General features: G+C 41.4%; 1 protein-coding gene across 2 annotated transcripts; it reads right to left on the bottom strand.

The window, feature by feature from the left end:
- Positions 1-3,774: 3,774 nt before the first annotated feature.
- Positions 3,775-19,825, bottom strand: CIDEA (cell death inducing DFFA like effector a). 2 transcript variants are annotated; one of them, XM_064657213.1, is made up of 5 exons: positions 19,675-19,825; positions 15,223-15,379; positions 14,883-15,029; positions 12,564-12,712; positions 3,775-9,441 (listed from the first exon to the last, which is right to left on the bottom strand). In XM_064657213.1, exons 1-5 carry the CDS (start codon positions 19,710-19,712, stop codon positions 9,309-9,311), a joined length of 624 nt encoding a protein of 207 aa, XP_064513283.1. In that variant the 5' UTR covers positions 19,713-19,825; the 3' UTR covers positions 3,775-9,308. The 2 variants fall into 2 exon arrangements, with proteins under 2 accessions (XP_064513283.1, XP_064513292.1); XM_064657222.1 differs by lacking the exon at positions 19,675-19,825 and adding an exon at positions 18,990-19,662.
- Positions 19,826-21,835: the final 2,010 nt, after the last annotated feature.

The raw sequence follows: 21,835 nt of genomic DNA, 5'->3' as shown, positions 1-21,835 counted from the left end.
TATGTTTACTAGCTCTACTGCAGTGTCTAGGGAACTGAAGTAACAGTATTTAAATCATGGCCATTGTTTTATGCTTCCTGCCCTTTATTTTCTAATAAGTCTTACAGTTGTGTTTGCCCTCTTGGTTGCTGCTGAGCTTTTTCCTTCATTGAACTATTCACACTACTTCTAAGATGTCTTTTGATTAATTTTGAATTAAGCAGAGCAGGTCCAAGCGCAACCAGTGGAGCTCATCTAGACTTTTCTTGTATTTTGTTGCTAAAGCACCTGCATCTTATTCCATCCCACTGAGTCTCCTTAAGACTCTTGAGTAAAACACCTTGCAACAGGGATGTGTACTGCAACAGGTAGGAGGGGAAGGGGGAAAGGTAGGTGTGGGTTTTATTGTACAAACTTAACTTTTCATGATTTTTTTCTCTGAGAAAGAAGACAAAACAATTGACCTCTAAGACAAAGGGCTGGAGTCCTGTTTAGACTGCCAGTTATTTGACACTTATTAAGCAAAGCATATATTTGAGATGAAATCTGTAGCTTTCCAAGTAAAAGTGATTCATCTCACTGTGAGAAGCACTTCTTCTGTAAGAGTAGGTTTGCAGCTAAAATCAGTTATAAATTGCTCTGGTCAGGTCTTGGGTTTCACAGGTTAGTCACAGTTTTCTTCCTTACCCTTTTTCTCAGGAGGTGAGTGGCTCCTGGCTGCCACCTTTCCCTCACCAGCACAGATCCTAGTCATCTGTCACACATGTCCAACCCACATCAGCATACCGCTTCTAGCCTGCTTCACAAATGATTCTCTCAGATTACATTTGTAAGGAGAAGAGCACCATTCCTCACAAGTCCACATGCCCCAGGACAAACAGCACAAGCTACTACTGGACAAAGCCTGGCTTATTTTTAACAGCACAGTCCCCAGCACTGTCAGAGGTGGGTGGGTACAGCCGTTGAAGGAATGTGTTGGTGCTAAATGCACAAAAGCAGCTGAACCATCCCTCTCCGAGCAGGGTACTCCAAGAGCTGTGGATTGGGAATTAGGAGGGGAAGTCAACATTCACACACAGAGAGCTGAATATTATTTTTCTTAGAAAAACACTCTGCAGCAGTGAGACAGAGGGTGTACACCCCTTTCCGTGGACTGCAGCCTGTCAGCAGCATTACCATATTCATGACTTAAAGGCTTGTGAATGCTAAGAATGTAAGAGGTCAGTTTGGCCCACGGCCAGGACTCAACCCTCTGCCTGGTGAATAATGCGATTCATAGTCCCTTTGTTGAACAGAGCGCCAGAATGCAGGAGTACAGGGGGTTACAATATACATTGGCTGCACAATTGAATGCCACTGCTTTGTGGGAAGGGCATGGAGACAGTTGTTGCCTGTGCATGTAAGATTTGCAGAGAGATACATCTCTGTTGTGCAAAATTATTTCACTGTGGTGTCCTGACTTGGTGCTGAATAGGGACTTTATGTCACATGTGGCCTGTATGATCCGTCAGGAAGAGGGCACAGCTCTAAGTAATCAGAAGCTTTTTATCTCAGGACAGCAGCTTGGTAAGTATGGAAGACAGTTATGCTAAAAGTGCTGCATAAAAAAAGGGGCTGATTCTTTCTATGTAAAAAGACTTGATATGAACTACAGCTAGAGCGAGACAGATAGAAATGTTTTTCTAAAAAACTTATATTTGTTTAAACACCTATCCACTCCCTCGTGCCTACCCCCACCCTTCTCTTCTCAGTCATGAAGTATTTTTAGCTTGAATGTGCCCAGAAGGAATCTTCTGGAAGGCCACAAGAGAAACAACATAACAGGTTGCATGTGTAAAGGGGTCACCAGAGCAAGGTATAGAAAAATAGCTGAAGGAACTGAGTACTTGAAGCTGGTGACATCGAGGTAATGGCATCAGACACAGAGAAAAATAGAATGTAGCAGCTGGAATAAATGGCAAAACCAAACAAAAAACCCCGAAAACCAACTCAATAACCCTTTGGAGAGGTAGAAGTCAGAGAAACAAAAGTGATTTTTATCTGTTAGGTTGCTACTGCCTTTAACCACTGCTGATGCTGCTAGTGACAAGACCTACTTTGTTTTCACTGATCACAGCTCTTGGGAAAACTGAACATGGTACCATGTCAGGGCCAGATAAGACCAGAAGAAATGGAGAGGATTGTTTACTAAATCCAGTGGTCACAGAGGTGAAACTATTAGAAACTGTACTTTTCTTATGTAGATGAAATACTGATCCTAATGTAGTTTGCAGAAAGTGTTTATGATAAGGAGGAAAACCATCTTGATCATCCCATCCAGAGATCAGATGGCTTTTCTGGGAGACTGGAATAGCTAGCTATTTGCAGCAACTATTTAGTACTTTCTGATTTCAGATAAAATGGATTTATTGTTGAATAATCAATTGTCTCTGAAAACACATCAGTTATTCTGGAAGGTAGTGACTTCTATTTGGAAAGCTTGTTCACTTGGGGAGTTGCATGCAAATTAGACCAATACTCTGCAACTGTTTGAGGTAGCTTTGCTAGGGAACTTCTATAAGTGGGCAAGAAAGCAGGAAAGCTGCAGCTGAGAAAGCACATTTTGGACAGGAATCTAAAATTATGGCATTTGTAATTTAACTTCTCGGGAAGAAAATAGAGATTATCATAGACATCAGTTTGACTAGCTCAATAATAAATCAGTGGTCCTTATACCTAAATAAGATTGTTTATTGGTCTTTTGTACATTCTCTCCTTATTCTTGAGATGGGAGAAGAGCGTTTGAAAACACTGCTTAATAAAGAGCAGCAGCAAACCAAGCCAGATACTTATGCAAGGGAAGACACTTTGTAATTAGAAGTGCTTTTAACGTAAAAGATTATGGACTTCATAATGTAATTAAAAAGTATGTCAGAAATAATTATACCTATATTTCAGACTTTAAAGGACTTCTTAGATGTCTGAGATTTCTGTAGGTCTATAATAGACTGACTATCCACATCATTAAACTACTGTTTTCTTAAATAGAATTGCTGTCTGACGATGTAAGCTTTTTCTTTCTTTTTTTTTTAACACACGACAGAATTACAAACAACCTGTGACAATAGTTACATTACTTAAAAAAAAACAAACCTAATCTATATATAATGTATGCTAATTATTGAAGCAGACTTTTTACAAAACTAATGATCAATTAACATTTTACGTTGGAACTGCATAGAATGTATTATCCTGATTCTGGAGTCTATTAAGACATATTTCTTTTCTAGTGTTCCATTTCATTAGTTGCTTTATGAAACAACTAAGAGTACTGTTTCAAAGTTCTTTTTCAAGTGATAATTGATACTTATTAATAAATATTCCTCACCAAGAACACATTAGGAGTTGGCCCTACTATGAGTGATTTAGACTGATGGGTGACCTTAGAAAATCCATGCTTGAGCATGAGGTTAATAAACTGAAAATATTAACCTTGTCCTGTGTATGACTGGATTTTTTTTCTGCAAACATTGCTGTGAAAAGCCATTCAGAAAACACTCCACTCCAAAAGATTTGCTTCCAATTTTACTGGTCACTGATAGCACAGATAGCTTGGGTTTTTAGCTTATTCTTACTTCTGGAGCGTTGTGCTTGTGGTATGTTAAACTTGTCTGTCTGCCAGGCACCTACCAGCTGATCTCTCACTTTATCCCCTGAACAGGAAATGGGGAGAAAACAAGATGAAAAAGTTTGTGGGTCAAGATACAGACAGGGAGATCCCTTGCCAATCACTGACACCAGCAAAACGGACACAACTCAGGGAAGATTCATTTATTTTCAACTAAAAATAGAGTAGGATGGTGAGAAAGAACGACAAAACTAAAAACACCTTCCCCAACCTCCACTCTCTTCCCAAGCCCAACTTCACTCCTTCATTCCCAACTCTTCCACCTCCTCCCCGTGTTCGTGCAGACTGGGGGTCATGGTCAGCCCGCAACAGCTCCTCTCTGCTGTTCCTTCCTTCTCACGCTTTTCCTCTGCTCCAGTATGGGCCCTTTCCACAGGATACAGTCCTTCACAAAATGCTCCAGTGTGGGTCCCTTTCACAGGGTGCAGTCCTTCAGAACAGACTGCTCCAGTGTGGATCCCCCATTGGCCTCAGCTCCTGCCAGAAAAATTGCTCAGGCATGGGGTCTCTGCAGGCTGCAGCTTCCTTCATGGCATGTCCACCTGCTGTGGGAGGGGGTCCTCAGTGGGCTGGGTGGATGTCTTCTCCAGCATGTTTCTCCACAGACTGCAGGGGAAGCTCTGTCTGGCACTTATAGCACTTCCTCTCCCTTCTTTTCTGACCCTGATGTCTGCAGGTTCTCTCTTACATTTTTTTCACTTCTTTCTCACAGCTGTTGCACAGAATTTTTCATGCTGTCTTAAATATGTTTTCACAGAGACACCACGAACCGGTTTGAAGTGCTCAGCTTTGAGCAATTGTTGGTTCATTTTGGAAGCAGCTCTGTACTACACAGAGGCCACGCCCACAGGATCCCTCCACTTCTCGCTGCCAAAGCCAAAGCTAAACCAAATACAGTTCTATTTTGTGCTTTTCCACAGCAAGAAATCAGACCTGTTTCTCCCACAAGAGGGGAACTGCCCGTTAGTCAAATTCTGCAAAACTGCCCCTTAAGTTAGATAGAACAGCACTAGACAAATCATACTTGCATGCTATTCCTCCTCAAGCTTCATCTAATCCTGAACTTGACAAATACGATATTTCACTAAACTAAATTAGTTTTTCCCCCGCAATCAAATGTCTACTACTCTATCTGTAGGTAAATGACTGCAGGGAGTTTTTGTGAGGCATTATTAAAAGAGGTCCTTAATCCTAACTGTGTTTAGTGAACACCAGAGATCACTGAACCCTTTTATCTCCTGTCCTCAGTACTTTCTAGTCTTTTGCAACTTTTGTAAAAGATGGAAGAAAGCATTCTTTTTGTATGAAAGGAAACACAGTTTGCACAGTTGCTCTGAGGCCAGAAAGTGAGTCAGCAGTAGAAAGTAAAGAGTTCAGAGCCACACAATAGTATCCAGTTACTTCACTGCCACAGTCCAGCTTTTGGAAACTGCCAGACCATAGATTCACTAACATTCATGATTATTTCAGGAATAAGTTATTCTGGAAATGAATAGAGACAACATCCAGTGCCACCATGTGATTTTATTTATTCACAGACAGTGTTCCTTAAAATTGGCACCACATAGCAGAAAATATTGCCATCAGTGTCACAATTTTCACCCATCTCAATTTTCATAGAAAGCTAAACTATTGGGCTTGAAAATTGTGAAGTGGTAAAATACTGTATTTTCCTTTAGGAAAACAACATTCCTCATGCTTAAAATATCTTAACTGCATATATGATGATGTAAGGTAGAGAAAGCAGTGATAAACTCTAAGCCCCACAAGGATATATAATTGAAGTGGCATGTTAATCACATTAAGACCTCTAGTAAAACTTGAGGAATCAAGTAAAAACTATACTTTGTACTTTGGCTTTAAACTCTACTTTTACTTTTACTGAAGAAGCTTGTGCCCTTAGTTCAAGTGCTATCTCAGGAAGACACATACTGAAATGATTTAGAAGTTGTAATTTTAGTCAGTTACAAATTAGCATATGTGGTTATCTTCACAGTTAATATTCAGAATTTCCAACACTTCCAAAATTATGAACACCTACCTCTCTACTCACTTCACTGAAAAAACTTTCAGCTCAAGTCCTACTTTCAGTCCTATTTTCCTTTCTTTACCCTTCTCTTCTCTGGAAATGAATGATAGGGAAGGGGTGCAGGATGTTTCCTAGAGCATATTCCAAACGATCTAAGGAATTTAGACCCTGTTTTTTCCTCTCTCCCTGGACTGAAGAGCTTGTAATCCTGTTTCTCCTGAAAGAATCGGAAGGTACAAGAAAGCAACAACTTCATGGGTTTATGAAAGGAAGGAAATGAAGTAATGATAAATTATGTAGACAAAAAAGCTACTAGATTCTTCATTCTGGTCTTGAAGAGAGCAACTTTGTTTTGCCTGCAGAACATGAACAGTGCCTGAGTCAACAAGATCATGTACTTCAGTGAAAATTCCTTTTTTGGTAACTAGAGAGTATGACTTGGTGCATTGTTAGTAAGTGATGCAAAGCAACAGGCAAAAAGGGTCAGTGAAAGCAATGAGGCAGTAAACATGTTTCACACCTTCTACGTGTCACTGCTACCAGCCTTGTCTGCAACAGTCACAAGTGCAGGTTAACTGAGTTTATGGAAGGAAAAACTAAAGCTAAAAACATCAGGTAGAAAATCTAGCTTTAGCTCTACATATCTGCCTTTAAGAGCCTGTGCTTTTAGTTTTTTTAAGTGTTGCTAGATATTGTACAACAGTTGTATATAATTTTCTGAAAGGTAGATAGAGCTGAAGGTTTTCTTTGCTGTGTACCATATACACCTGAAGTAAAAGTTATGCTTCCTAAGCAGTCTGTAAAAAAACCAAAAAACAATCAAACTGGCTCCAACTCAGAGAATGACAAACTTGCCCAGTTTGACCCAAAGCCAAAACTTTCTGGAAGGAAGTTGGTACAGTAGCAAATATCATCCCCCAAATACTAAGCCTGTGAAAGACCTGTGAAACAAGCAATGAAAGAATTTTAGACACAACTTCCAAGACACTTCTCCCATTTTGAGAAAATATCAAAGCTGAGTTATTTTGTTCAGCAGTTTGCATTTTGCTTTCGAGGGAAGTGCTCTGAGATGGAGACTGCTTCTCATATGACCTTTAGCAGCTCAAGTTTTGACAGTTTAAGCTGTCAAAGCAGCAACTGCTTAAAAACATTGCATACTCATAAAAAGTTGGCATTTCAGATCGCTGTTAGGTTCCCAGGTAGTGTCATTGGAAACTGTGGAATGTTAGTTCTGTAACAATTGCCTCTGGCTATAGAAGACTGGAATTTGAGGCCTGCACAGTTCAGACTTGCAAAAGCTTTTGTATTACAGATGTTGAAGAAGCAACTTAAAAAAAGCAATAATGAACTATACAAGTTGGTTTTATTTTATTTTTTTTAGTGTTGGTGCTCCCACCATTAGCAAGATAAATATTCTTAGAAGCATTTCATAGAATTTGCTTTCAAGAAATGTGTTTGTTTTAATAGAATAAGTGGTCCTAAAAAGCTGAAAAAAGTTAATTACAAAGTCCTTGCAAAGTCAGTTAAATGCAATTCCTTGACAGGGAGAGCCAACAGTTAACATGGCAACAATCATCTGTGCAGGGGGTGTTAAGAACAATAAAGTATAAAGCTTCCATTTTAATGAAATCTCTTTCTCATTACTCCCAGAATAGTTTATTGTTTTCTTTTGAAGGACACATGACAGTGCAGCAAGCTACAGGAATTCTTCCCTGTGAGAAACTAGGAGAGAGTCCTCCTCTTATCTGAGCAGTATGCCCTCTCTCCTCCTCCAGCAAACACTCAGAAGAGATGGGAAACAGAAATCAGGAAAAAACCCCAAGGTTTTTCTTAGCTGTCTACTTATTTGTACTACCATTACTGAAGAGACAGGCAGAGACCTACCAAAGTTGTGTCCATCAGTCCCTTTAACATTTGGATTTAGGCTGCTTTTCATCACAACAGTGATTTGAAAGTGCAATGATTCGAAAGATCTGGCTAAGCCACATCCATAATGGGAAGGCAAAAATAAGCATATGAAGGTGAGCAATATTCCCATGTTAGTGACACTTGAAGTGAACAGAACCAGCTGACAGATCAGAATGGATCCCATCAACCATGATGCTTCATCTTTTCCATCCTCCTGCTTCTCTTTTAGCAGATTAGATTTTCTTCCAACTGATCAATGCAACTGATGTATGTAGTTAATGGATTCCTGTCTCAGTGGCATGGCAAGCACTATGGTCTTCTCCCTTTCACTCCCACTGCTTTCTTCCCCTGCCCCGCTTGTTCTCTCTGCACCAGAGCTTCTCTTACTAGGTGGAATCTACTGTCACATCAGACACATTTACCTCTATATTTACTGTTTCCTTAACAGCTTTTAGTCTTACTAAAACTTTTCATGAGCAAGCAAAAAAAACCTCAAAAGCCACACTTACAAACAGTGAAAGTTGGGCTTTTTCCCTTCACCAATGTGACTTTGCATTTTGACACAAGATGCCTAAGGCTAATCATTTTCCGATTTTTTACGCTGTTGAGGAAAAGCTTGCTAAAATCTGGTCATACTAACAGTTCAGTAAACATTACTTTGCTCTTTAATACAGCTGGTCTTGGGAGACTATAATACTGCAAACGTTCATTTTAGAGCATACATTTATGTTATGCAAGACTAGATGGTATCCTGCTGCTCTCCCTTAAACACAGGGCATCAAAATATGCAGCATCTCTTACGTGTACCTCAAGCACATATTGAGAAGTAGTGTCATCTTGTAACTGAACAGTGAAAACTACAGAAGTGATGGTTTAACCCCTGAAGGAAGCTGCAGCAGGTTACTTAGAAGACATATTTATGAAAACATGGCAGATTATTCAACACTCAGGCAGAACTGGACATGACATTCATTAAAGAAATACATCAGGTTCTTCAACTGGTATGAGGCATAATAACATGAACTTCCTGAAGATTTGAAGAAAAATATTAAGAGCTATAATGAAATGTTTTTATTTTTTACTTGTTTAAGGGAAGTAAGGCTAAATTTTAAGCTTCTGCTTAGTAGTTGCACAATCTCCAATTAGATTTCATGAGAGTAGTCAGTCACTGAACTAGGACTGAAGTTGTATTATGTAGTTCCATTGTTAGCAGGAGTAAATAAGTACACTTCACCTTGTTGTACCTCAATGCCAGTTTGACACTAATACCAGCACTGTTAAGGATTAAAACAAACAAACAAATTAAAAAAACAGAGTCCCCTTGCCCCCACCTTACAGCCTAGTCTGTTCAGAATGCAAGTAGACAGCCATGAAAAAAACCACAAAACAACAAAACCATGTTTTGATTGGTGCAAAAAATACTCCACTGGTTACAAATCATGCAAGTTTCCAAGTATACTTATTCTCCATTTTGAGTTGCTGGGGCAAAAACCTGCCCTCTCTCCTTCTGCAAAGCTCTCAGATGTTAGGCACCCACCTTTTGAGCTGTTAAGAGCCTGTGAACATCAAACACTTACTTTATGACTAAGGCCTACAAGCACTCCCAAATGGGAAAAATGTTCACATTAGTGGACATCCCCCTACTATAACATTATTACAATCAAAACTGGGCAAGAGAATGCCTTTAAGCAAAAGGATCCGATATCAGAGGTGCAGCTGTGTTCACTACTCCCGCCTTGATCTTGTACACATGTCATCTTCATCATATTCACCCATCAACTGCAACAAAAATGTTCCAGTGTAGAGAAGAAACTGTCCAGCTATTTGTGCTGCATGGGATATTAGCTGAAGCACTTTCCTAGAAGAAAAGCCATTTATTTAAGAAAAAATCACCAGCAAGATGACATTACCCCTTTCCACCCACACCACCTTTATGAGTCAAGTTGATATTTTTAAAAACTCTCATTCCTTCTCACTTCTGAGCAGCTGGTCATTTTTATACCTTCTTTAGAAAAAATACTTGATTGAAAAAAAACTAGTTCATTCTGCCAACTAGAAAACACATTTAACAAAGCAGGCTATCATCCTGCTAGACATTAACAAGCCTTCTGCAAAGCCACTACTCAAACTATCAGAACACCACAGAAGACAACTTTGCCTGGGAGCCCCACAGCACTCCTGCAACATAAATCCACCTCATGTCTCACCTTTAGGTCATTTATGCAATCCTTCATGTATCTCCAAGCCACAGATCAAACTTGATTAGATCTGGAGCTGAACAATCACATTACAATGGATGCCCAACAGCAAAACTGGGTGAAGCCAGATGAAGTAAGGCTGTCCAAGCTACAAGTCTTAAGAATTCTCTGTTCACAGCTATTCTATTTTTAAAAGATTAAATAAGTATCATCATTCAAATATATAATACTGTGTAAGAATCAGTGCAGGTCCATAAGCTAATATCAGGTAAGCATTGTAGGTCTACAATATAAACTGTGGATCACCACTGGATCACAGGGGAATAGAAATAGTCATATTTGAATGGTTGTTTATTCATCTTAGTTGTAGGTGCATCTTCCTTCCATTCTCCAAGAAACAATGGGGATATCAGTACTAAGAGCTATATTGGAGTCTCATCCCCCAGAAGTTAAGTAGGCCCTCACAAGTATGAGGCTGAGGCACTGGGGAAGAGATACACAAGAACTGGGGCCATTCCAAACCTGGAATGGGATCGGTTTCTGAAGATGCAGCAACCAGACTAGCCTTCCTCTTCTGCAAAAAAAGGGGAGAAGATTTTCTGAATTCCTGTCTGAGAAAACATGAACCCTCTGCTGCTATTCACTTGTCCTTTGATCTTCAGCAGAAAAGACAAAGTCGTCTTCCTTCAAATTAATTTTTCCCCACTGTGATGAAAGAAGGTTTGCAGTCAAAATCCAGTGCTTCAGAAGATTAGAATACCCTGTACTTATAGCCTGGGAAGCCTTTCAAGAACACTGTATACTTATTTGTGCTTCCCTGAAATGAGCCATTTCAGCATGTTCTTCCTCCATCACACAGGCTTTACAGTCATAAGGAAAGCTGCATCTGGTACTGAACTTTTGAGCAGCTGCAGTGTGTCACTTGCACACAAGAGCAGTTGCCACTTAAGCCATGGAGCAAGTTATTTGTTGAACTTGACATTTGATCCTTCAGTTGGACACACCATTAGGGGAAATGCACTAATCAGATCTGGTAGGTTTCCAGTCCCTCCCACCCATGAACAACTGTAGATTTTTTAAGTCCTCTCCCTTCACACTCTGCAAGTGGACTCAGGGCATCAAAATTAGCAATCTGGAACTCATTAGCAGAGGGACCTAACATCATCTGTCTCCTATTTAAACAGCAGGCCAAGACAGGCCGTACCAGTCTTGTGTTCAAGGGTACCAAGGTTCTCTCTTCTGTCACCCCCGTTCTTTGCTGGCAGACTGTTTTCCCACCTTGCCACTGGCACTTCCCTTACAGCTCAACTGTGTAAAATAACAGCTTCCAGAAGAACTCCACAGCTACTTCAGCTGTTGCCAGCACCACTCCTTTCTCAGCAGCTGCCCTGTCTTGGCAGGGAGGCAGAATTTTCATTTCAAACTCTCCTTAGCAGCGCAAGTTCCAGTGCTGATACTCAGCTCCATAGCAGGCAGCCAGAGATTAGAGTTTGTTTTGGCTCAGAAAACTTGACAAACATGGGAACTAGAGGAGTGCAGCTGTCCAAGGGCAAACCTTTGCTTTGAAGAAACCCTAACAAAGCCAGTGTTACAGGTGGGTGTAGCATGTAGCTGGATCATTGCTGCAGTCTGACCAGAGATACCAGTCTCACCAGCTGTAGCCTGAAAGATTAAGCAAGGGACCCCCCAAGTAGAGTGGGAGAGGTCAGTCAGACTGAAAGACCTGGAACAAGATTAGCATTACAATGCTAATTAGCATTACAATGCTAATTAGCATACCTGCAGCGAGAGAGGAGGGAATACTTAAAGATTTCAAACTAAAGACTACTTGTCACTCAGGGGAAGTGAAAACTTTGCTTATGACATATATTCCTGTCTGTCAGATCTGTCCTCGAGTAATAAAATGCAGCAATGCTACACCATTGTGTATCAACCAAAATTTGAAAAGTCACATAGAGAAATTCAGGGCTGCACCTTAAAAAACTGTCAAAGTATGTCACCTCAGTGAAGAAGGTACCTGAATTTGGGAATCTTCTTGAACCAGGCAGTTTTGACAAGGCATCAAGTTTTAACTCATTGTTGCAAACCGTGGACAAGACAGGTATTATTTTGCCCCTGAATAAGACAGCATTTCCCAACAGCCAGTTCTACCAAATTCACAACCCACCACAGATTAGTCCTGCAGAAGATAGTGGTCCTTGGTAAGCTCCATTAGTCTGCCTCCAGAACACTTGGTTTAAGAATAGTGAGGTCAGTGTCTTACTACAGATGACAAATTCACATTAAGATAGAGTGTCATATCTCTTCCATTTTCCTTTGCCTCAATGTAGCTCAGCTGGTGAATTTGGCAGACAGTAATTGCAAAGTCCAAGCAAGCTTTAACACTAGATCTCAAATTCCTCTCATTTCATTCCCTGGAAGTCCTCCCTTCAAAGAGCTTCTTCCTCAGCCTTCTGCATTCTTCAAACAAGTCAAAGGAGTTTGGGGAAATTCTCTCAGCAAAACAAAGAGATTATACTTACGGCCTTGCAGTAAATACAAGCTGATAAGATTTTGGCCTTGGGAGAAATTTAAGATTCCACCATAAAAAGCTATAGGAAGTTTTTACAAATCAGCTATGCACCTTTCAAAGGAAGATTCAGCATATTGGCCAGTATGTAAGAAATAATAAAACTAACTTTAATAATACTAACTTTATAAACACACCTGCTTCACAGAACCAATAGCAAACACAGATTTTATATTAACGCATACACCTGATCAGTAGTGGCAACATACTTACCGCAATACACTTTTTGCTCCCATGAATTTGATATCCCATGAGACAGAGTAGATCTCATAGAAGGTCGCCTTGATGTTTAAGCAGCCAATAAAATCCTTAGGGTTCAGCTTGTACAGATCAAATGTGATGTTAGCTACTCCATTTCTTGTCTAATTTAAAAGAAAGAGAGACAGTTTGTACCGCGATGCAGGAAACTACAGCAAGAAAATTGTGAACAATGCAGCTCTTCAGAAGAAGCTTTGCTTACTTCAGTCTTAAGGTTAGCTCTTGGTCAATTCTAAACTAGAATTGAAAGCATTAGCACAAAGAAAAGCAAATATGTATCTTATGTAATTTTGTTCAAGTCCTGACCAGGATTTTGAAGCTATTCCAAAAGGACACAGAAGTTCAAGTGACATAACACCTCCTGAATATTTCTTTTCTGTAGTAGAGCTTCTTCAGTGTATACTGGAGCCACAGGTAATGACACTGGACAGTGTTCCTACCACTTATTTATCCTGGTACTTTCCAGTTGCTATCTGAGGCAGCACAGTGAGTCTACACTGAAGCAGGCCACTAAATAACCAGGATGACATTCTGTTTAGGAAGGAAGACAGTATTGATGAGCTCTCTTAGAGACAGCTACAAAAATATCATATGTGAAAAGTAACGTCCTCATATCAAACCCTGGCTCATAACACCTCTTTTTCTTCCTACTAAAAAGAAACACAGGGAGGGAACCACTGCTGATTAGGCCTAGGGTTTAGTAATGAGTTTTTCAGAGAAAAATCAAGGGAGAAGGAGCGTGGAAAGTCATCTTCCACCTTAAATCCAGCCTCCTTTATTGAAAGCAGCCCTTGTCTGCTGCAGGGCTGTGCTTCAAGAAAGGAAAAACAAAAAGAAAATAGTAAAGAGAATCCATATTTACAGAGACATCTAGTGGATACACAGGATCCTCTGCTCAGCACATTCCACTCAAGGTTAATGGCCTGGCAGCTGTCAGGTTGTTTTTTGCATGCTAAATGAAGCAATAAAGTTGCGTAAGACCGGGCCTTTTTGTACTTGTCACCCCAGCTCTCAGACAGTGTCATGATAAGTCAGACAAAGTTAAACACAGCAGTATATCATTAGCCAGCAGTTTTATGCCTGTTTTATTTTGATAGCCTCCAAACTCCAGCAACAGGGTCCCCTATCAACAACAGCTTTGGAATATGTAGAAGTACTTGGTAGTATGTTCCCTCCTAGACCCTCCCTATTGGCATCCAGAATATTTGGTTAAAGCATAATAGAGCTGGTGCTGCACTCTAGATATTTGTGAAGCTGAAGCGGTCCTTCTGCTGTCACTCAGCACATACTGAAGAGGGGCTGCATTCAAACTTGTGCTGCTGGCATGCCAGACAGTATAGAGGGGAAAGGAGCAAGGTGGAATCACACCCTGGCTACAACTTCTTTTTTGCCCTTGGAGCTCATGGCCCAGATGCAGCAGGTTGATAAGCCAGTGAGATATCTTGGGGGAAAATGTCCAGACTGCCCACACTGCAGCAGGAGACTGAGAAAACAGGGCCACAGAATTGAGCCATATGTGTACAAACATACAAATGGTATGTCTGCTTACAGCTCCACAGGTAGCTCTGCACCTGGTAGAAAAAATGATGTTAGCTTTCTAGCAACAACCATGTAAAGGAAAGACAGGAGTTTGACTATGTTATTAATGTACAGATGACTATTTCCCCACAAAACCACTAACTGGACATTGAATTGATGCGATTAGAAGGCTAAAGCTAGTGAGCTTCAATAGTTCTTAAAACATCTTGAAGCATGTAGACTAACACAAGGTTCTAATGCCAGCTTTTAGCTATTTGTAAAATTAAACACAAGCATTTTTCTAAACTTCACTAAATTATTACTACATTCACAAGACAGAGTTTGCTTTACATTGCTTAATTTGGCCATTTTTTATGCTTTAAAAGCTAGCTTTTAAGGACATTTACTCCATGAAGTTAAAAAATACAAGGTCCTAATTTTTCTTTATGTTACAAAAAGTAAGTAAAGAACAAAGTTATTTCTCTAAAAGCAGGGTATTTTCCCTACAATTCTTTTCAGTTGTAATGTTTTATTTCAATTCCTGGTAGATCTTTGCCAACAGGATATGTCCAAACAAGGGAAAATAAAAAATATGGACTTGATTTTTCACCCAGGAAGGCTCAACAAGGAGTTGATACCTTGACTTCTTTGGGGTAATTTTTCTTCCTCTTCTGCCCTCTTTCCAACAATTTCAGCAGCCACAAACATTCTTCCATCCACTTCTACTCAAGTGAGAGAGAAGAAGTCAACACTTACTGGTGCCCATTTCTGTCCTTTTTCTAGAACTATGAAGTGTGTATTATCATCCAGGGACTTGAAAAACTCTTCTGTGTCCACAACTGTGCCATCTTCCTCTAAAACCAGAGTAATTTTTCTAGCAGATATAAAGAAGGAATCTAAAGTCTGAAAAAAAAAAAAATCAGTACATTTTAGCATTCTAAAGAGAGCCTATCATTTCATATTAAGATTTGTTTATTTGACATAGTCTCCCAAACTTCCCCAGTAATGGTTTTTAGAAGAAAAAGTCTGTGGTTTGTCTCTCTGGGACACTGTATTTCACTGTAAGTTTCAGTCAGAGTAGGACTGTTTGCTGTACCTTGCTGATGAGCTCTTGCAGACTGCTTGCAACAATTCCTTTCCTCCTGCTTCGGGAGGCATTGGACACACGGAAAGGTCGCCCTGCAGGCACGAGAGGAGGGAACAGGGCCTGTTTTGTTATGGCTCCTACAGATGCTCCCATGGATATCAAAGATCTAAGACAAAAATTCAACATAGTTATAAAAAAACAGTCATGTCAAGTTGTGTCAGAAGGACGAGGACTGTTGAGTTCAATGACATAATCACATTATACGAGTAATTCACAGATCACGTTAGACCAGTGGAGCTTCCTTTCAAAGCAGCCCTACAGATATGTCTCTGAATATTTCTCTTTTGCCCATGGCATTTGGAAGCACTTTAAAACAATTTCAAGCAGATGTGGGCCACCTCTAGCTCAGCTGACATCAAGGTCACAATTGCAGTGAAGCTGATGGGTTTTAATACTGAATGAAAAAGGCAGCAGCTCTTACTGCATTCAGTCACTTAGATTATTCTTTTTACCTGCAAGATAAACCTGCAGTGAGATAAATAATTAGTTGAAAGTAACCTTATGTGTTAAGATAGGAGTTTCCTTTAGGAAGACTGAACATATTACCCATATTCAAAACACCTACTGTCAGAATGCAAGTGGAGCTTTTCAATATAGTTATGGTTGACTTACAAACAGCCAAGGCCTTTATCTTGTAAATTATATCTACAGCCTATAAAACTTGAGTTTTGAAAAACACAAACTAAGACTTGTTTGTGCCCTAATGTATCAGAAGGAGTCAAATGAAATGAAAGTTAAGATCCAAGTACATAAATACATGGTGTTGGAGCAGGCTGTTGCCAGAGAGGCTGGAAAAATTCAAACACTTTTAGAAAGATGTTTTAGATTTTCTAGGCAATTGCATGCTTTAATAGTGACTGCTTACCTTTGGTAAATCAAGCACACAACACTGGTAACTGCCTACTCCCACAACAAGGTACAGACCTGCTCTCATCTATATTTAGTGCCACTTTTTTTGCCGAGTGCCGTTGGCTAATTCAGTAATCAGCTTGCCAAAAATGATGCTCTGCCTGACACCTGGAAAGAAAGGATTGATCTCTACATCTTTTAAAGGGAGACAATATTTTGCCTGCCACACCCCTGGACTTTACCTCCTTTGCTCCTTAATACTGAATTGCTCAGGGATGGGAAAGGGATGCATCCCCATTTTGTTCTCCCACATAGGTGTAAAAGGTCAACTTTATGTAGGAAAATCTATTCTCAGACACTTTCACCGAAGGTAAAGGGGTGAACTGGCAGCCTTTTTCTGCAGCCAAAGAGTGAATACAGGAATTCCTAGAACAGCAATGGAATGGTGTAAAGTTATTCAACTAATAACATCCCAGTCACATCTTTTTCAAAAATTCACACCGACCCCGGAGACTAACTATCGTTTCCAAACCTCTTATCTGGTCTTTAAGCATATTTTTTGAATGCACAGAAAGCAATTTTTGTGACTGGACAGATTCAGATTTCAGCAAATAATTTATTTCCTGCTCTCATTCTGAGTCACTGTTCAGGCTATTGCCTTTCCTTTTTACACCAAAATTTCCCTTCTTCAAAAACTCTTTGGCATTATTGGAGCTTAATTTTTTCAAAGGAGGAGAATGAGAACGTTCAACAGTTTTGTTCTAGCTTATGCTAACATCTTCTTGGTAGTGCTGTCTATACACTAGGTCCCTAGCTTTCAACATTTGGCATATATATACACATGGCTGATGTAAATCTCTCCCCTTCCTGTAACAAAGCTGGTGAGGATGAGCAGTCAGCATGGCTTTCAGGAAACAAGCATTGTTTCAAATTAAAGAGCTAATAAGCACTATTCCTCCTGGAGAAGGGTCAAGACCAGGGAGGAGGACAAGGTGACAGTAGCACCGACAAAGGCATTGAAGCTCCCCAGAAGGGAAGCCTGCTAGGACAGGGCGTGTTTGTCAATCTCGTCGCTGACTAAGTTAATAGTCCCCCAATCACCCCACTGGTCTGTGGGCAGCTTGCATTCTGAATCACTGAGTCTCCTCCTCAGACAGGAAGCCTGCTCATCTGCCTTGGGGCTGGGGACACCACAGGGCACCCTGATGTTAGAAAATGCAGCACTCAGGTTTCAAGAGCTTTCACAGCTAGTTACATCTCATTCCCTCTCACACATTTGAAAATCTGTATGTAGAATAGTTACTTGAGTATATGACAGTACTGCCAATTTTTTTTTTTTTTTAGGGACAGTCAATACCAGACCCATTGAAAAGTTTGCTTTCCCATTACTTAAGCCAAGTTGTCATTCACAAAAGACAAAGCATAAGGTAAACAGCCAAAACACACATGCCAGTACAGAATGAAAAGTGTTAGGGGCACAGCTCATGGCAGAACTCAAGCTAACAGGGTTCACCTCAGGCATTACCACAACCCACTATGCAAGCCATACGTTAAAGCTCTGAGCAGAAGTTCCTAAAGGGTTCAAGATCAATCACCTCACACTGCTGCCTAATTCTATCAGATTTAAAAAGTCAGAGACGAAACCCCAAACTAATCAGATTAATAAACCAGGACTTTCATTGTCTCCACCAGACAGTGACTGAACAGGAGTCGAAGTCTTAAGAATTTATTTAACATTGACGACATTACACCTACATTTTGATCAAACCCGTCAATATCATCTTTAAACTAAGGCTACTTATGAAGCAGTGAGTCTGAGCTTTAGGGCAGGCTGAGGTTTCAGCTAATGAGAAGTATTAGGAGACAAAAGCCAGTATGATTAAATAAAGCCAGATAAACAGAATGTGAACTCTTCTGTTTCTGGGTCAATTCCTGAAAGCTTGGGTTTGTGTTTGGGTTTTTTGTTTGTTTGTTTGTTTGGTGTGCCACTCTCTTTCCCGGACTATAGACTCTAATAGGCCAGCCTACACTCAGGGCTCCTAGAAAGATCCCTTCTTGTTTCAGCTGTCCTCAAAACCCAGACAAACCAATTCCCGATGCAGGGAATTTCTCTGCTAGACTGGAGTTACCAAAAATAATTTCCTATTAAAACCTGATCAACCTAAGTCAAGAAACAAGTGGTGGAAAGAAACTAAGGTATAGTTGGTTTTATTATAAAGTCGAGTGACATGTTAGATACACATTTTTTTATTTTTATACACATATTTTTATTATTCTTTAAAATTAAAAGAATCAAGTCCTAGCTCTTCCCTAAAGGAAGAGGAATCCTATGTCTGTGGAAAACAAAAATACATTTTTAACTGAAAGATCAAATATCTTCAAAATCTAGCATCTTACCTAGTTTGTTTTGGATAACTACAGCCTGCTAAAGAGGGACTCGCAGATACTGCTACAAGCATTCACTGTAATGTCAAAACTGGTGGAAGAAATTAATTCATTTTTTTAGGAGAATCCAGGGATTAAAAGCCTGCCTTGAGCCCTGCACACATATTTCACTATTTACCCCTGCTTGCAACATGCCCCATATGTTTGTATAAGAATCTCACTCATAAAAATCAATGTTGCACAACACAAGTGGTTCCAGGATATGGCACAGTTTGCTTTTTAGGTTGGGGTTCACTGGCAAATGGCAACGTCAGGAACAATGAAGTAAAAAAAAAAAAAAAAGGAAAGGGTCAGAAATTAGTCAGGAGACTTAAGGTTCAACTAGATTGCAGCCATGGTCTCCCTAATTAAAGAAGAGCTGTGGAGATACCAGAACCGCAGCTGGCAGCGGATGCGTTTTTGGGTAGTGTACAGAACTGTACCTCCATGGATGTGGCTGACACGCCTGGAACGCTAGCGGAGGCCAGGGGTTGTGGTCATGTCACCGAGTACAAGCGGCTCCCGGCTACATGGAGGCTCCGCTCCTGACTCGCCAGTTCCTGGCACACAGGCGGCAGCCTCGGATGCCGGGATGTGAGCGCATCCGGTCGTCGCACCTCAGCAGGCAGTTTAAACTGAAAGGCTCCTACTTGCGCTTCCCTCAGCAGAATTTCAGCCAGGATCACAAAATCAAGGTAAGAAAATACCTCTGAGATCATCGAGTCCAACCTTTTACTTATCACCCTGTCTACTAGACCATGGCGCTGAGTGCCACATCCAGCCTTTTCCTAAACACCTCCAGGGACGATGACCCCACCACCTCCCTGGGGAGCCCATTCCAATGCCCAATCACTCTCTCTGTCAAGACTTCTTCCTAAAGAAGGATTGCAGGGCTGCGAGAGCGTCCCGACTTGTTTCTCCCACTCAGGGCCCATCGGGTTTAATCCCCCAGGAGCCCCGCCCGCCTCGGCCGCCCTCGCACCGCGCTCCCAGTGCGCCCTTTGCTCCCGAAGCGCTAGAGCCGACAAAGAGCTGTTCAGATTGGGCATCCCCCGGCAGCCAGACCCGTCGCCGGGATCAGCGTGGGAAGCGGGGATGGAGAAGGGGTGTGGGTATCCCCGCACTCACCGCAGCAGCGATATCACGAAATCCCACGCCACCTCCATGGCCGGTCCGGCCGCGGGGCAGCGCCGGTCACGGTGCTTAAGTGTAGCGGGCGGGGCTCCACCTCCGGGTGGAGGTGGCCCCTCCTGGTCCCGGCTCTTCCTGCCCTCCCTCACTCCGGGGGCAGTGGGAGCCGTGCCCTGGGAAGAGGGAGCGCTGCCCAGACAATCCCGGCTGGGTTTAACGCTTGTCCGCGGCACTATGGCGCCAGCGGCGGGGATGCAGGAACAGGTGCGAGGTAGCGCACTTTGGGAAGGAGTATTTTTTCAGGTGCTTTATAGTTTACCTGGGAAAGGAGCGAGAAGGATTTTGTTCGGTGTGTATCGGAGGTGCATGCTACATTCTGGCTAGCTACAGCTAATATAGTAACAGTCAGAGCATTAGAGCATTAGAGCAAATCAACAGATTAAGTATCTCAGCTTCTGATTTTAGAGCCTGTGAATAAGCTTACAGCTCGGATTAATGTTTACAGTAGCTTCAGTGAGGGTGTTTACTGTTACTCCTACAGGCAGGAGAGCAGCGACTTCTGTTCACAGCACAAGTACCAAGGCAGTATTTCCTGTTCATGTATGTCTGTGAGCACAAATACGGTTCTTTTGGGCCCTGGAGCCAGGATGTTGTTTACATCTATCCAACCACTATTGCATAGGGAAAACATTGAAACCTGTGAGCATTGAAACCTGCCTCTCGGGCAACAGCCTGACCTAGGGTCAGCATCTGCACCAGGAAACTCTGCCACGGCTGATCAGGGAATGACTCCAGAGGCCCTTGCCACCAGCATTCAGGTTACCCCCAAGGTCAGGAATAATTAGTTATCTGGTTACCTGTATTGTTTTTCCCGAACTAGCCTGTTTAGGGCGGGAAGAACCACTCAAAGTACCTCTTACTGTCCAGATTTCTTTAGCCTGAAGGCTGACATCTGCTGGATGTCTTCTTCAGTCCTCAGCTTTTGGGGTCCTTATCAGCTAAGGATTTTTCTGAACAGGTGAGTCTCCAAATGTCTGGAGGAGGTGGAAATTTTGGTCTTGCAGAAGCTTAGTTTTCCTCTGGCCACGTGCCTCTTCCCAAAGGTCTTTGTAGAGACATCCAACCAGCGCAGCCACTGCTAAGCAGCCCCCTGAGGTGACATACCCGATGCAAGGCTGACACAGCTCTGAGACAGGAACAGTGTCTTTTGCGGGGACATGCTCCTCATGGGCACTAGCGCCTCAGTTGTAATTACAAACACAGATGCTTAACTAATACAAACAGATCCACAAGAGTAACATGTCCTTTTGAAGACTGTCCTAATCTGTAAGGAGAGAAGAGTATTACCTGTAGTTTTACAAGCTGCCTTAATACTCCTTTTTTTTTTTTTTTTTTTCCTGAGCAAGCAGCAGTAAGACCATCAGATGGGTAAAATCACTGACTTAGGAGCTGGGCACCTCATTAAAGAAGTCTTTGAACAGCAGCAAGACAGCACACAGATGGGATGTGCACAGAACCTACCAAGGAAGAGTATAAAACAGTAGCATGAGACAAATCTGGCAGGCCAGGGCAATAAAATGAGATCTCATAAAACCCAGAAGTGACAAGATAACATTCAGTATAAAGAAAATAGCTGTAAGAGGCAGAATTACTCCACTCATTTACAGGGAGAGAAAATAGACCATAGGTTGAGGTGAGGAGGCTAGAATACTTAGCAACATTTGCTTCAGTCATCACTGAAAACATTAAAGTATGTGGCTGATGTTGAAGAGAATGAACTCTAGAGGTGGAGTTAAATAAGCAGCTGTGTTAATCCCTCTCGCTAAACTACTGTCTCACTGTCCCTTTGCTGAGTGCAGTGACTGCCTCCATATGTATTACATTTCCACTGCAGTTCAAGTTAAACAAGTTTGCTTAAGTCACTCCTCACAGGGGTCATATTGCTATGAACAAAAGTCTGCATGTGGCACGTTTAACAGGGAGGAGGAGGAGGCACTAGAAGTAGTTTAGCTTGCAACTTTGCATTAGTGAGCATGCAGGTTTTTCTTATTCCCCTTCAAGAAAAAATTGACAGATTGGAACAAACTCAAAGTGGGAATGATCAGTCATGCAGAAAAACATGGTAGGTATATGGGCTGTGTGGTTTGGGAAATGGAAA

Source organism: Pseudopipra pipra, chromosome 1 (assembly GCF_036250125.1).
Source record: "Pseudopipra pipra isolate bDixPip1 chromosome 1, bDixPip1.hap1, whole genome shotgun sequence".
NCBI lineage: Eukaryota > Metazoa > Chordata > Aves > Passeriformes > Pipridae > Pseudopipra > Pseudopipra pipra.
This window is presented reverse-complemented; position numbering and strand designations above follow the sequence as displayed.